At 31.9% G+C, this 16,325-nt stretch overlaps 1 protein-coding gene across 1 annotated transcript in view; it reads right to left on the bottom strand.

Moving 5' to 3' along the window:
- The window catches only part of LOC127721963 (dynactin subunit 6-like), a 29,200-nt gene extending 17,875 nt beyond the window's left edge, over nucleotides 1-11,325 (bottom strand). Inside the window, exon 1 of the mRNA XM_052228809.1 lies at nucleotides 11,249-11,325. Coding sequence (XP_052084769.1) covers nucleotides 11,249-11,259 — 11 coding nt within the window. The 5' untranslated portion in view covers nucleotides 11,260-11,325. The remainder of the gene's footprint in view (nucleotides 1-11,248) is intronic.
- Nucleotides 11,326-16,325: the final 5,000 nt, after the last annotated feature.

Raw genomic sequence — 16,325 nt, 5'->3', positions numbered from 1 at the left:
GAATTTTTATTAGTTTTAAAATCCAAACAATAGGATTGTTTCTAAATAAACAACAAGAGTGCACACGCTGAAATGTCTCGCCTTCTTTACTAATCATTGATATTATGTTGATAGTCCTAAATATAAAGCTTTATTACAACTGTCACATAAACTTAACATTAACCAAGTAAACTAAACATTGACCAATGAACCATGAAAATGAGGTCAAGGTCAGATGAACCATGCTAGGCAGGCATGTACAGCTAACAATTCTTCCATACAACAAATATAGTTGACCTATTGCTTATAGTTTAAGAAAAACAGACGAAAACACAAAAACTTAACACTGAGCAATGAACCTTGAAAATGAGGTCAAGGTCAAATAAAACCTGCGTGACTGACATATAGATCATAAAATATTTCCATACACCAAATATAGTTGAACTATTGCATATAGTATTAGAAAAAAAGACCAAAACTCAAAAACTTAACTTTGACCACTGAACCATGAAAATGAGGTCAAGGTAAGATGACACCTGCCAGCTAGACATGTACACCTTACAATCATTCCATACACCAAATATAGCTGACCTATTGCATGCAGTATTAGAAAGAAAGACCAAAACTCAAAAACTTAACTTTGACCACTGAACCATGAAAATGAGGTCAAGGTCAGATGACACCTGCCAGCTAGACATGTACACCTTACAATCATTCCATACACCAAATATAGTAGACCTATTGCATACAGTATAAGAAAAACAGACCAAAACACAAAAACTTAACTATAACCACTGAACCATGAAAATGAGGTCAAGGTCAGATGACACCTGCCAGTTGGACATGTACACCTTACAGTCCTTCCATACACCGAATATACTAGACCTATTGCTTATAGTATCTGAGATATGGACTTGACCACGAAAACTTAACCTTGTTCACTGATCCATGAAATGAGGTCGAGGTCAAGTGAAAACTGTCTGACGGGCATGAGGACCTTGCAAGGTACGCACATACCAAATATAGTTATCCTATTACTTATAATAAGAGAGAATTTAACATTACAAAAAAACTGAACTTTTTTTTCAAGTAGTCACTGAACCATGAAAATGAGGTCAAGGACATTGGACATGTGACTGACGGAAACTTCGTAACATGAGGCATCCATATACAAAGTATGAAGCATCCAGGTCTTCCATCTTCTAAAATATAAAGCTTTTAAGAAGTTAGCTAACGCCGCCGCCGCCGCCGCCGCCGTAGCCGCCGCCGCCGCCGCCGGATCGCTATCCCTATGTCGAGCTTTCTGCGACAAAAGTCGCAGGCTCGACAAAAAACTAACAAACATATAAATAACATAATGATAGATGGAAAACAATACAATAATGTAACATTGAACAAAATAGAGATCATACAACATACCTCCTCTATAAAATTATCATTTCAAATATCTTGAAATATTACATTATAATGTTAGTCACCAATCGCACACAGTTCATATATTGACAATTATTACATTATACATTTCACTTATGCTGTTAACAATGATAATTAATTAATAAATATATCACATTCTTCACAAGAAGACTATGTTTAATAAGTTCTGTACATGTTATGAAAAAATGAAATTCATCTTCCACCTCTTTATGGCATAAAGGACATATACATCCTATTTTCTAAGGCTGTTTTATTGTTGACTATGGCAAATATTGGCAAAATTGATGATTTATACAAAGGAAAAGATTACATGTGTTTTCATTCTTGATTTAATTTGATATAATGAATAGAAAAAAGCTTTGATTGAATTTTATGTGTTTCAAAAAAATAAATGACATTGATCAGATGAGGAACAGCCAAAAATATTTTGACTCCTTGGGTAAATCTTTGAATCTAGCAAAAAAAAAACCCTGTTTTAATACTTTAACAAATGATTTTTTTTCTCTTTGTTATATAAAGGACAATTCACTTTGAAATGATTTTAATCTTTGATAGAATTTGATGCATGTTATAAACAGTAACGACATAGTCTATTGATAATCAATTTCAACAATTTGTAGTTCTGATTGACTTTTGTATAAATCATCAATTTTGCCAATATTGGCCACTGTCCATAAACGACCATTTGCCAAGCTATTAACATTGACTCTGCAGAGCATGGCATTTATATGTGCTAATGCAGAGTCTTCTTTGCCGGGCCATTTAAAATTTTCACCACTAGGGTGCATGTATTTAATGGAGGCCCAGTCCTTGTCGTCGCCTTCGATGGCAGTCACCACTCCTGGATACCATCGATCCTCAAATGCAACTGCATAATAGGAGTTTATCTCCCATGTTGTTTCTGTATCTGGAAGAATAAATTTTATAACAAGTTCATATATATTTCATCTTTATTCATTTTCAATTTAATTTCTTTTAGTTTATATAATGATTAAGCGTTTATATCAAAAGGTCAGGGTTTGCAATCATAAGCATCTTAAAACAGGTAAAATATAATAAGGAAGTGGGTTTTAGTGGTTTTAAAAACCACAGCTATAAATGTATCATCAATCTTATTATCTATTTATTTAAGCAAGTGGTGTCCGCCAGCTGTTGATGCTAATAAACCCATTATAATGACATATGCATCTATTAAATCAACGCAAAACAAAATTGTAAACAGGAAATAAGGTTACAATTTTAAAAAGGAATTTCCAAAATGTCAGCAATTTTTTTAGGGAATGGCAATTTATCTTTTGCCAGTTTAATAAAAAATATTGAATATATTATTTGGAGAAGAAAATTTTAAGAAATCAGATTTAACTATTTAGTCTTAATGATCAGTCAAATGACATTTTTTGATAGTTATTCATTAAATACATGTGTGCTTACCTTCCTCTGCAGTTACATCATGATCAAGTTGGGAATTTGAATCCTACAAAGAATAAATGAATTTAAATATTTGATTTGATCTGAAACAGAAATAAAATATAAATGCTAGAACACTAATGACATGTAAACTATTTTATTTTAATATATACAATTTACATTAATACTTTACATGTAGAGTTTACCTCATAAAAAGTCTACATTTGGATGTACAGCGTGATCAGCGTGTTTTCATTGGTTGTTTTTATAAATAGATGTCTGCCTAGACCAATGAAAAAATTAATATCGAATTCAGCTTTCAGTCTTAACCAATGAAAAAAAATCTATATCAATTGTCTGTCAGAACCTTACATCAACATATTCTGATTTAACAAACTTGTACATGACTATTTCTGTAATAATTCTTCTTCGTAAAAATAATTTATAGAGTTGTGCCAGGTTTTTTTGGAATGATATCGAAAATTGCGTACTCGGGGCAAGCCATTGTTATATGAATTTTGGAACACACGTGGTTTTTAATTTCAATAAAATTTCGTGACTTATATGTTTTCTAATTTTTACATTTGATTCTATAAATTATTTTCTTTAAATTATATATAAATTTGGATATAGGGGACTTTTTCAATAACTATCGAAATCCTAGATTTAATATTTGAATTATTTATTTGCGCAGCTTTACCACACGTACTTTCATTTAATTATATTTTTTATTTAATCTGCCAAAGGCTTGTTATTTTTTTTAGTCACTGCAATGACATATGAATTTTCAAAATCCTCCTCCCCAGAATATCAAATGGTCGTCCCCTAACGTGAATAAAGTTAAAATGAAAAGAAAACTTAATCATGTTAATATTCAACCGCTATATGTTTTAATTTCACTTCCTCCCAGCAAGGACGTATATTTTAGTGATATACGTTTCATTAATTCAAAAACATCTTTGTACAAAACATATTGGTTTACTATGATTTTCCGATTCCGGAAACTTCAAAATCCCGTCCTTAAAATATTGTCCATTAAAAAGACGATTTTCGCTCCCACTACAATTTGTTTTAAAATTTTCTTCGGTCAAAAATAGTTTTGTATTCTCTAATATCAATCAATGGCCAAAAGAAAAGAAAAAGATCGGCTTAATAACCCCATAGATGTATAAACCCATACATCTATGCTAACACAAACTCCGAAAATCGGATTTAGAAAATAAAAAGAAAAAAGTTTAACACTCATGAAGCCCTAAAACAATTTTGTATTTGAATTTTTATAACATCATAATTATGATTGCGTAATCAATCTTTCCGATTTTCCAATTTTTACAAACGTGAAAAGAATGTTAGTTAATGAACAATAATAAACTCATAATAACACGTTGATTTGACAAGCTTATGTTAAAATACGGCAACTCCTTTGATGTTTCTTAATTTCTCAGATCTCGCATGAACACTATTCATATTGTAATCTTTTATTTCCATTACAATGACTATTTTCAAACTACATGTGCAGTTACATAAATTTTTACCGGGAATTATTATAATTTAAATACGGTGACCCCTTTGATGTTTCTGAATTTCTCAGCTATTGCGTGAAAACAACTATCTTTTTAAAAACAATTACCGTTTTAGTCCTTTATTTTCATGACAAATAAACAATTAATGTTCTTCATTATGTACAAACTACATTTGCAGTAACAAACATTTTTACCGCAAATTAGTAATACAAGTTAAATCAATGATTCCTTTGATGTTCTGAAATTCTCAGCCGCCTTCCGTGAAAAACAATTTCCTTTTAATTATTTTATTTTCATAACAATCAAACAATGTATTTCAATATGTACAAACTACTTGTGCACTTAAAACCATTTTTACCGCGAAATATTATAAGACACACATGAGTTGTTCCCCATGATAACCACGTGGATATACGTTATGTGCCCCCTTTTAACTGCATACCGCTAACAAGATAAACGTCACGGTGCAATTGCACCATGTCTAAAATGGTCACAAGTCATTACACTATCAGAATAAAATACTTTTATTTACTTAAAAATTCTATTAGCTTCACAATATGATAAAATGTTTCAACTTACTCAGTACTGGTAGCGTTTTCCATCTCCATATTTGGTTGCTCTGGCGTCTCCATCTGATTGTGCAGAAGTGATGAAACTGATTTTGATCCATCTTTTATTTACCATGAAATTTGATACTAAAACTACGTCATGCTGTCTCCAGCCTCGAGTTAAAGGCAGCATTAGTGATTTTTAGCCGTATGTTACAGTTCTATGTAATATAGGCATTTTCTAGTAATATTACTGTTTTCAGTAATATAGAGACTAAATTACACATTTCAGTAAGATAACAATATTACAGTTTTTAGTAACATAAGAATTATATTACTCTTTTTTGTAATATTACTTTTACCTGTAATATTATATAAAAAAGTAATATTACAGTCTTCAGTAATTGCCTGGACTGTATAATCCCATATGTTGGCAGCAGATAAACGCGTAGGTCTCCGAATGTTACAGGGGTAAGGATATGAGAACAACGCCAAATCATTTCCGAAGCATGTGTTCTTCATTTAGCTTATGTAAATAAGATGGAAAAGCAGAAGTGTTCTCGACTTTTTTCTTAAAAAGTCTACTTACGTCATCGGCTACTGCAAGTGCAGAGGATGATGATACGCAGACCTGTGGACAAGTTTCGTCTGAAATTGAGCCAAGCGGAGCAATGGCTTCAACATCTGATGAAGCAACAACGTTACCACCAAATAAACCACCATATCCTGATATCGCTTCCTGTGACATGAAAGACGAATTGATCAAAACTCAATTTGTTACAGAGTGCGATCATTCCTGGGCTTATAAATATCCATTTCCATCTAGGTACAAATATTAATTTTATTTTCACATGTTTTGGCAATACCACCACTAAATGGGCTAAGTAATCATAAATCAAAAACCACATTGGGAGGCTCAAATTCCGGGAAAAGGGGGTCACTGGTTCTTATATTCCAAAGTTCCATAAACAGAAGTGCCACTGTAATGGGTACTTTTTTGAGCTGTCAAATATAAAAGGGCGGCTTTTACATTATATATTTATTAATTGAATGATGGTAGTTTCAAGAAAACAATAAAATTCTATTGGAAATACATGTATATGAATTGTTCATGTTGTTGGTTATATTGAAATTCAAAGCTACACAGCCTCAGGTATGCCAAATATATATAAGTGACCCCCATGCTTACTTAGGGGTCTGGGCTTAGGGGGAATGTGAGTATCATGTATTGAGCTTTGCTTTCAATTTCCAGTCTTCTTTTTGTTTGTATTTCATGTATTTAGAAATATGGAATATATAATGGTACAATCCATGATTTAAAGTTTTGGTTAAATTGTAGGGTTATCTATGGTCGGGAGAGTAAACTGAATGCATTTTGGTTTAAAGAGTTATGGCTAAGACATTCGATGTTTACTGACGCAATCTATTTCGAAAGTTGTACTGTCTTGGCAGATAAAGGTGCCAAAGACAAACGGTTCATGAATCTGGTTACTGATGGGTTAATCTTTTAAATATGTTACTCGTCATGAAAAAGAGGGACTGTAATTAAAAAAATTTGCATCTGTTAAGGGAAGAAAGCTGAAATTTTTGTTGCAAATAATCCGAATTGTTAATTTTGTAAATAAATTATCATTGGAACCATATTCAATATTTTCAAGGCAATTATCTATGGAATTGAAACAAACATCTAACTAGTGTCTGATTCTGGGGGTAGTCATGGTAGTACACATGCATTCAGGGAAAATGTGGGAAAAAATATAATTTTCTGCATAAAATGGTAAAAAAAAAAATTTATGGGACTCGCTACAATCGGCGACAATTTGGCATCCACATCCATTCATCCCAGGCTATGCCACTGATAAAAGATGGGATGTGTAATACATGTACCTGAACGTATAAGATGTCTGCATATTGATTTATATTTATGAATGATATGGTGACATCCCGTTAGTCCGACAACCATTATTCCAACAGCCCATTATTTCGACATCCCATTATTCCGACAGCCCATTACTCCGTCATCCCATTATTCCGACAGCCCATTTTTCTGACAGCCCATTATTCTGACAATGCATCTGTCATAAGTATATGGTTAAATTTTCTCCAAAAGACTAACTTTTTAGAGGGTGTTGTTGCGACAGTAAAAAATCATTTACACAACTATAAATGATTAAACGAAACCTGAGAAGCTGGGGGAGTTGTCAAAGGACAAGAAGATACACGCGAATAATTGCATGTACAACAGGGATAGCAAATAGTCCCTTGTAGGCGAAGGTCCTAAATTGAATAATATTAACAAATTTTAAAATTACGTGTATACAGATTTTGAATTAAGTATATAATAAAGAGCTGCGCCATGAGCGCATGAGTACGCCCGTCACTTTTTCAAAGAATAAAATTCCATAACTCCTCAACGTCATATCAGAAACTTATAAAAAAAACTAAACAGTCAGGGGTACTACTTAAACAAATGATTTCATTATCACCTATTTAAGTGATTTTGGTGTTTCCTTTGATCTTCAAATCCTAATTTCATTGATTTTCCATATTTTGACAAACTTTTCTATAATTTTCCTATTTAGAACTAATTATCCCTTTCTTTTGTATATCAATTTCACCAGTGCGCTTGGACAGTAAGTTAGTGCGCTAAAGCTTTTAAAAGTACCCTTGGGAATTTTTCTATAATCAAATATTCATTACTACTAGTACTCTTACTATCAGACAAGTTGCTTTTTTAAAAAAAAAAGTCAATACGTGAACCTTAGAACTTTTTTTATGCTAATTATTATTTCAACTGAATTGTAAATTATATCTCAGTATTTTCATTACCATGTGTGTGGAGGATAATATTTTCCTTTTATTGTAAATCAGGACAATTATGGCATGTTGAGAGTGGTGTTAAATATAAAGTAGGGAGATAAGGAATGTTTTAATTTCAATAGTTCATTTCTGGATGGTGATAGCTTTCATTTTTACCAGTGTGAAAGGTCAAACTACTGCCAATGGATGACACTTCTAGGGTGTTTATTTGTAGAGGTAATATTTCAACTAGAATCCCTCAGTAATTTTATATATTTTTCTTTTTAAAATACATATTTCAGAGCAAGTACGATATTTTGTTTCATAAAGTGTGAAAGTTTTATTCCTACCAAATAAGACAAAATCTACTTGCCTACTATTTTATTTTGTGCCGTAAAATCCCGTTCCACCTTAGAAATGGGTTTGGATCCAGCTAATACATTCAATTTGCTGCTTATACATGTATACTTAATATACATGTCCAAATCCGGAGCCTGTTTTTTTGTTTCCTTATTATCGTGTCTGTTTTTCGTTTTTTTTTTGTTTTTTTTTTGTATAAAAATATTGCCATTGATTTATATCATGTATATCTTGTACAACACTGGTCAATTTGATGTCATTTAGCTCGCTTTGCTAAGACTCAACATTCAATGCCATGTTTATTGAAAAGTTCTCTCATTGGCAAGCATAGTTTACCAAAAATTATATAATCATATCAGTCGCAGGATCATTAGATTATTATGAAATGCGGTTCCTTAAATCAACATACGTAATAAATCTCAAAACTTTACACTTTTTTTTGCTAACTTATGTTTGTTGCCTATAATTCAGAAATTTAACAGTGTTTTGGGATTTTTTGCTTAAAGTTAACGTTTTAAGCATGTGTCCCTTTTCAAAAGTCTCCCAACTACTTCCTCATATGTGAACTTAAGTATAGGGGAAATTTTGTTCGCTATGTTAAAGAAATCTTCTACTTTCTCTATTTTGCATGTGAAGACCATAAAACCGTCATCTCTATATTGACAGTGTAATTTGATGTTTTCTTTCCATTTGAACTTATCTAAGATATTTATTAATAGGACAGACAGATGCAGATATGTACACGATGGTGAAAATATACCACCTATGGAGGGGGCGCTCCTATAACTTGTTTGTATAACTTTCAATTAAACTCAAATTTATTGTTTCTTAAAATTAATTAAACAAATGCAGCTTAATCTTTTTTGTTGAGAATCTTTAAAGGATATTTTTTTGTGTCAATTAATTCTTCTGCATTGATAACTGTTTCTTTTAAATTATCAATGATCATATTTGTGTACATTTACGTTTCATCATAGGCAATAAGAATGCATTCCCTTTTTACCTTGTGTGTTTTATTTACATGATTAATGAAATATTTTGTATCTTGAGCTTAAAAGTTATGCCTCTACAACAATGGTTTTATATTAGATCATTTAATCTCTCAATGCGTCTCGTGGTAGAGTTTCACTTATTGATGATCAGTTGTAAGGAACATTAATTAATGTCTCCTACTAGTTGACCATTACTCAATGCCTCATTAATTATTTCTAGATTAAATTAATGAACTTTTGAAAGACTGAGGTACATGTGTCCATGTTTTGAATCATTATTGTTCTTTAAGAATTATACGTATGGGAATCTATTTCTATTTTTTTCTATATAGATTATCAACTATCTTTTATTACCATATAGCATATAAGTGAGGTTAAGCGATCTGTGTAAAGTTCTTTATTGCCAAGTTTTAGATATCTTAAATGATCCGTATGGAGGTGATCTTAATTGCAGGAAGCTAATACAGATAGGAAATATAAATGTTCCGAAAGAACAATAATAAGGGTTCTGAATATTCCTCCATAGACTATATTTCTAACTAATTAATATGTGTGAACCCTCAGGGGTTCACGCAACAAAGGTCAACAATATTAGGTAACCTGATTGGTTTTCTTTAGAGTTATAATGATCTACTTCAAGGTTATGTTCTGATCTACAAATTATTCCAGTTTTTGCATATTTTAAATAAACTGTAAAATCTGACAGGCTAATCAAGCAAAAGACAATTTCTGCATGTACATAGTTGTTTTTTCAATGGAATTCTTGTCTTTTTACCAATGAAAAATGCAAGCTGGTGGGAAAAATATCAAAAAAATGTTATAAACACTTGTTGAAGTGATTACATTTTAACTTCTGAAAATTACTTGTTTCAGTGATTTTAAAAAGTCTGTGTCTATATTTGTGAAAATTTTTAATATTTCACAGCCAAAATCACTTGAAGAAGTGATTCTGAACTCACTTGTTTAAGTAGTACCCCTGACTGCTAAAGGGAGGTTATTTTGATAGGTATAAACAATTTGCCAAAGTTTCATGAAAACTGCTCAAACCACTTTTGAGTTATTGTCTGAAAACTGGGAAATCCCCCTTTTAAAATGAATAAAACCACAGAACTCGGACATGTAAAATCTAAAATTTATAAAAATAGAAAGTGAGCTCACGTCAATAGATATAAACAATTCACAAAAGTTTCATGAAAACTGCTCAAAGCATTTTTGAGTTATTGTCCGAAAACTGAAAAATCCCCCTTTTTAAATGAATAAAACCCACAACTCGGAAACATAAAATCTTGAATATATAAAAATTGAAAGGGAGCTCGAGTCAATAGATATAAACAATTCACCAAAGTTTCATGAAAATTGGTTAAAGCGTTTTTGTGTTATTGTCCGACATGTTTACGATGGATGGTCAGACAAACCATATACGTCCCGTAATTTGGTGTATAAAAAGTATGCAAACTACCAATATAAGATATGCAGAATGATTTCTGTACATATGTAATAACATATATACATTATAATACAGACATACATAATTTTTTACCCTGATACCGCGCAATAATTATTTTTAAGTGTGGGACCAATGGGTTGTTGGATTATTGGGCTGTCGGATTATTGGGTTGTCGGACTAATGGGTTATCGGATCAATGGGCTGTCGCAACAATGGGCCTTTGGACTAATTAGCTGTCAGACTAATGGGCTGAAGGAATAATGGCGTGTAACCAATGATATCCTTGTACCGATGACAAAATGTAGTAAAGGTTTCACAAGTTTGTGATATCGAAAAACCCTGGTCTGGTATGAGCATTTGTATGAATAATTTTGACATTTGTCATGTCTCTGTATCTGTTTAATGACTAATGTTGTTGTTTTATTGTTTGGTTTTTTTTAAATTTTTTTTCCCTCTGGCTATATTTGTCCAAATAATTATGACGTCTTGGAAGGCTATTTTAAATTTTTGCTTTGACGCCTTCCTGTCGATGTAAGGCGTCAAAGAAAAAAATATAATAGCCTTTCAAGATGTCATAATTATTTGGAATACTGGCTGTATATGAACTGCGAGACAACAATAAACTGTCTGGCAGCCTATACTATACATTATGCATGTGAATTTCATATGAAAATGACGACGAGTGTTGTTTTTTTTAAGAACCTTGACTACCCATGAGGGTCTTGCACAGTCGGTTACGAATAAACTGTATTAACACACCTGGGTTTCATTATTTTCTTTCCGAATATTTTACCGCTTCTATCATTAACAATAGTAATTAAAATCTCATCTGTCCCTCAATCGGAACTACTCGGCCTTTCTGGTTGCACGAAGAAATAACGTTATTGTATTGCATAGCGAGAATGGCCGAGTAGTTACGATTGATCTGTCCCTCAATCAAACATGCTGTGTTTAAAATTAACACATGTAATATAACCACCTTACATTTGATGATTGTATTTAAATAGATATCAAGAGCTAATAAAATTGAAATAAACATTACTGATTTTTAATGATAGAAGCTGCTTTAGTTTAGTTTCTTGTATATTCCTCCTTTAATTGTGGAGCACTACAATTGATGAGAGTTTTTAAAGGTTTCAATAATTGATATAATGCTTATACAGGAGCATTGGTTTTTTGATTGTCAAATACATCTATTACAAGAACTACATAAAAATTTCAATGGATCTGGTAAAGCGGTTGATATGTATGATCCCATTCCACCAAGTCATATGCCTCGAGGTTACGGAGGAGTGGCTATTCTTTGGAAACGTGAGTTTGACAATATAATTACTCCGCTGCAACTAGGAAATGAGAGAATTCAATGTATTGAAATTATGGGAAATCCCAATACTATATTTATATCTGTCTACCTGCCATGTAGGGGCTCTAATAACCACTTTACTGAACTCAATGAATGTCTGGACCACCTTCATGAAATTTTTGAAACCTTTAAAAACTCTCATCAATTGATAATAGGTGGAGACCTCAATGAAAACATATACAGTTCAACAAATTCTCAACGAAAAACAGCCATATCTAATTTTATGACAGAACATAAACTTTCAACAGTTGAATGTGGAATTACTTTCATACACCCAAGTGGCCAAGCCATGTCTGCAATAGACTACATTCTATTTCAAGACCGTTATAAGGAAAATGTTGTCAAGATTGAAAAACAGGAAATAAATAGCAACGTCTCTGATCATATTCCACTGATGTTGTCATTGAAATGTGATATATCCTATAAGAAGATAAAAGAACATACTAATGCAAAAAACTCCAAAGTTAACTGGAATAAGGTGGACAAGAATGAATATAAAACTTTGCTTAATGAGAAATTAGAAAAAATTAAACCAATATCAGAAAAATTGAATTTAGATCAAGCTTTTGATGAACTGACCAAAATTATATCAGATACAACCTTAAAAATTTCTCCAAGAAAACGAAAGGGCAAGAAAAAGAAGAAACTACCATTAATGAATGAGAAAATTTTACAAGCTGTGTAAAGGTAGAAAACTGCCTTCTTTGTATGGAAATAACATGGTCGACCAAAAGAACCTGGTAACTTCTATCTTAAGGAAAAAACAATCACCACATGTGATCTCAGGAAACTATGTAGAAAAGAGCAAGCGCTATAGAAAGGATTAATGCTCGACAACTAATTTTGGATGCTAAATCCAGTGATACTGCCTTATTTTATAAATAAATTAGAAAACAGAGGGGGAAAATGGGTAGATTTATTGATGAACTTATAGTAGAAAATGAAACATATCAAACATCTGACCGTGTATTGGAAGGATGGACAAAACATTTTGGAGATCTTGCCAAAAAATCTAACTATCAGAACTTTGATCAGAATCATTTAGAAGCAGTAGAAGATGAAACAAAACTAATATTAAAGATATGTAAGAAAAATTATTCACATGAAAAAGTCTCAATCCAAGAATTGAAAAATGCTGTCAAAAAATTAAATACAAATAAAGCTATATATGGACTATTATGGAATCACTGCTGAAAATTTCATTCATGCCAGCGAAATACTTCTTGAGTATCTTCAACTTCTCATCAACACAAGTTTTGAACACTGCTATATACCAAACTTACTCAAAATTGGAACTCTTTTCCCTGTATTCAAAAACAAAGGTGACATAAAGAATGCTAAAAATTACCGTGGGATTACTGTAACACCAACTTACTCGAAGATCATAGAGATTATAATCAAAGGAAGAGAAAACAATAAGATCTTGAAACATCAAAACCCACTGCAAAAAGGCTTCACAGCAAAATCCACTCCACTGCTATGTGAACTGTTCATTGAAGAATTTGAAAGAGAAAATAAAGATCTCAAGTTACCAACCTATATTGCATTATTGGATGGAAAATCTGCTTTTGATGTTGTAGTCCATAAAAACTTAATACGACGTCTTTTTCAAATTGGTTTCTCACAACAATCTATTCTACTGATCAGCAATTTATATGCGATGCAACATCCTGTGTAAAATGGGGCAATACTTTGTGAAATTGCTTATTCAATATTGAACAAGGTGTAAGACAAGGTGGAGCCATTAGCGCTGACCTCTACAAAGTTTATATCAACCCTCTACTACAAATTCTGAGCAACTCAGGACTAGGAGCCAAAATTGGGAATATAAACTGTTGTGCGCCGACCTGTGCAGACGATGTTGCCTTGATATCTAACAATCCCTTTGAACTCCAAAATATGATAAATATAGCAGTTGATTTCAGCCAAAGAGAAGGATATTTACTACAGCCTCAAAAAAGTGTAGTCTTGCCAATCAAAACATATAACAAAATGCTAGATATTGATCAAGGTTTTTGGAAACTTAAAAATATAGATATGCCCATTGTTCAAGACTCTTCTCATATTGGAATAAAAAAATCTCAAAAAGACTCTATTAATGCAACCATCACTGAAAATATAAAAAAAAACAGAAGATCCATGTACAGTCTTATGGGTGCAGGATTACATGGGGAAAATGGATTAGACCCTGAAACACTAATTTCCTTATTTAGAACATATATCTTACCAGTTCTGACCTACGGCCTAGAAATCTTGATACCATCAGGTAAAAACTTAGATATTATACATCAACAACATAAAAGGTGGATTAAACAGATTTTATCTCTCAAACTAAATGTTGCTGACCCGGCTGTTTATTTATTATCAGGTTTACTCCCACTTGAAGCAGAGATCCATATTAAAATTATAACACTATTTGGGAATATAACCAGAGCTGTAAGATCGTCCTTAGAGTGGAGAATAGCGGAACGTCAACTTCAAATTAAAACCTACTCAAGCAATAGCTGGTTTATTGATCTGAAAAAGATATGTGGCAAATATGACATCGTAGAGTTAGAACAGTATCTTGAAAAGCCATTAACAAAAATTGAATGGAAGAGGTTTATAACCAAAAAGATTCACAAGTACTGGGAGGGTGCCATAAAGACCAAAATGAAGGGGTACTCAACCTTAAGATATCTTGAATGTGAATATGATATTGGCAGAATCCATCCTTCACTTAAAACAATAAGTGCAAATATAAATGAGATAAAGAAACTGTCTATTTGCTCCAAATTAGTCACAGGAACCTACATACTGCAATCTAATAAAGCGGAATATTCAAATTATGCAACAAATCCGATGTGTAGACTCTGTAATAAAGCAGATGAAACTATTGAACATTTTATCTTACTGTGTGAAACAACATCACAAATAAGAACATCTCTTATCGGCAAAGTACTACACGAAGGTAGTCTGGTTTTAGCAAGAGAAAGCCTGCAAACTCCTATTGACCTAATAACGTTAATAATTAACCCTTATTATTACTTCTCAAAGAAGATGTGCAAGGATATAGAAGACCGAGTCGGTAATCACTTGGTACCGCTATGCCGCCAACTGTTATATTCACTTCATTCCAAGCGCTATGATGTGTTGACAAAAATTGATACAAAAGCAAACAGCAAATGAAGAAATGTGAATTCATTTTTGTTATAATATATATATATATGTGAATTCATTTTTGCTATAATATATAATATATAATACTTCGTCGATACTGTCAAGCAGTTGGCCAGGATCCCAGGCTACCCATAGGGTATAATTGTAGCAACTATATACACCTTAAAAAATAAGGAAACATTTAATTGTGTACAGATGACTGAATTTAGGCAATAATAATTACTAAATAATTAATATCATGATTAATTCATAGGATTGTCATCATAAAATTTTACAAATAATATTCATAATGTGCTGAGGTGTAAGAACAAGATAAGTAAGAACTGGATATATTTACAAATAAGAGTTTAGAATTTAAGTGGTCTTAAATTAAACTTACTTATAATTGTTAGTTAAAGGTGCTATACGTACATCAGAATTTATAATGAAAAGGTTATTTTATAAGACTAATGTAAAAGGGTTGGGGTTTAGAACAATTCAATTCAACATATATACACAAGTTTTCCTTCACAGTTTAAAATTACCTTATTTGGGATTTTGTCATTATTCTTTAAAGGTACTTGATATCTAAAAACTTTGCAAAAATCTAATTAATTTTTGTCCTAATAAGTCATAAAATAGTAAGGTGGTAAAGTAGGGAACTATTTTTATTGAGCTCTTTCTCAAAGCTAAAACTTACAAAACGAATTTACGTAAAACGCCTAGAAAGTAGGATGATCTGGGATAGAAACTCACTCAAAGTCACAGGACAAAAAGTCACAATTCAGTTTTGAGATGTTTTTATTTGGAGTAAGAAAACACTTATCTTAAACTTTTAACACCATTTTTGTATTTCTATTGAACTATAATATAAAAAGCAAATGTGTAAACGGCAAACGATTATTTCTTTAAAAATCAAATGATAATCATCGCGGCAAACAATTGTTAAGAAAATTATTTGTCAAAGTGGCTTGGTACTTAAATGGCTTAATGATGCCAATAAATATATCCTTTGTATGATCAAAATTCGATAAATCTTCAATTGTCAAACCTTAAGAACAATTTCCTATAAACTGTAAAATGAATATATGCAATCAAGGATTTGAATAGTACTATACAAATCCTTGATGTAATAAAAAGAAATTGGTTTACAAACTTTCTCTTAATATATATTCAAACAATAATAAACAAAATATTTGTGACTTTTTGTTCTATCAAATTTCAATTACTTTCTGTCCGATTACCGTTTGTTCGGCTGTGTTCAAGGGGGCGGATCCAGGATTTTAGGTTAGGGGGCGCAAACTTAAATGTTCGCCGAGCGGAGAGAGGTGAAAA

Source organism: Mytilus californianus, unplaced genomic scaffold (assembly GCF_021869535.1).
Source record: "Mytilus californianus isolate M0D057914Y unplaced genomic scaffold, xbMytCali1.0.p SCAF_12, whole genome shotgun sequence".
Classification (NCBI taxonomy): Eukaryota; Metazoa; Mollusca; class Bivalvia; order Mytilida; family Mytilidae; genus Mytilus; species Mytilus californianus.
Note: the sequence above shows the minus strand (reverse complement) of the source record. Positions and strands in the feature narration are given on the sequence as shown.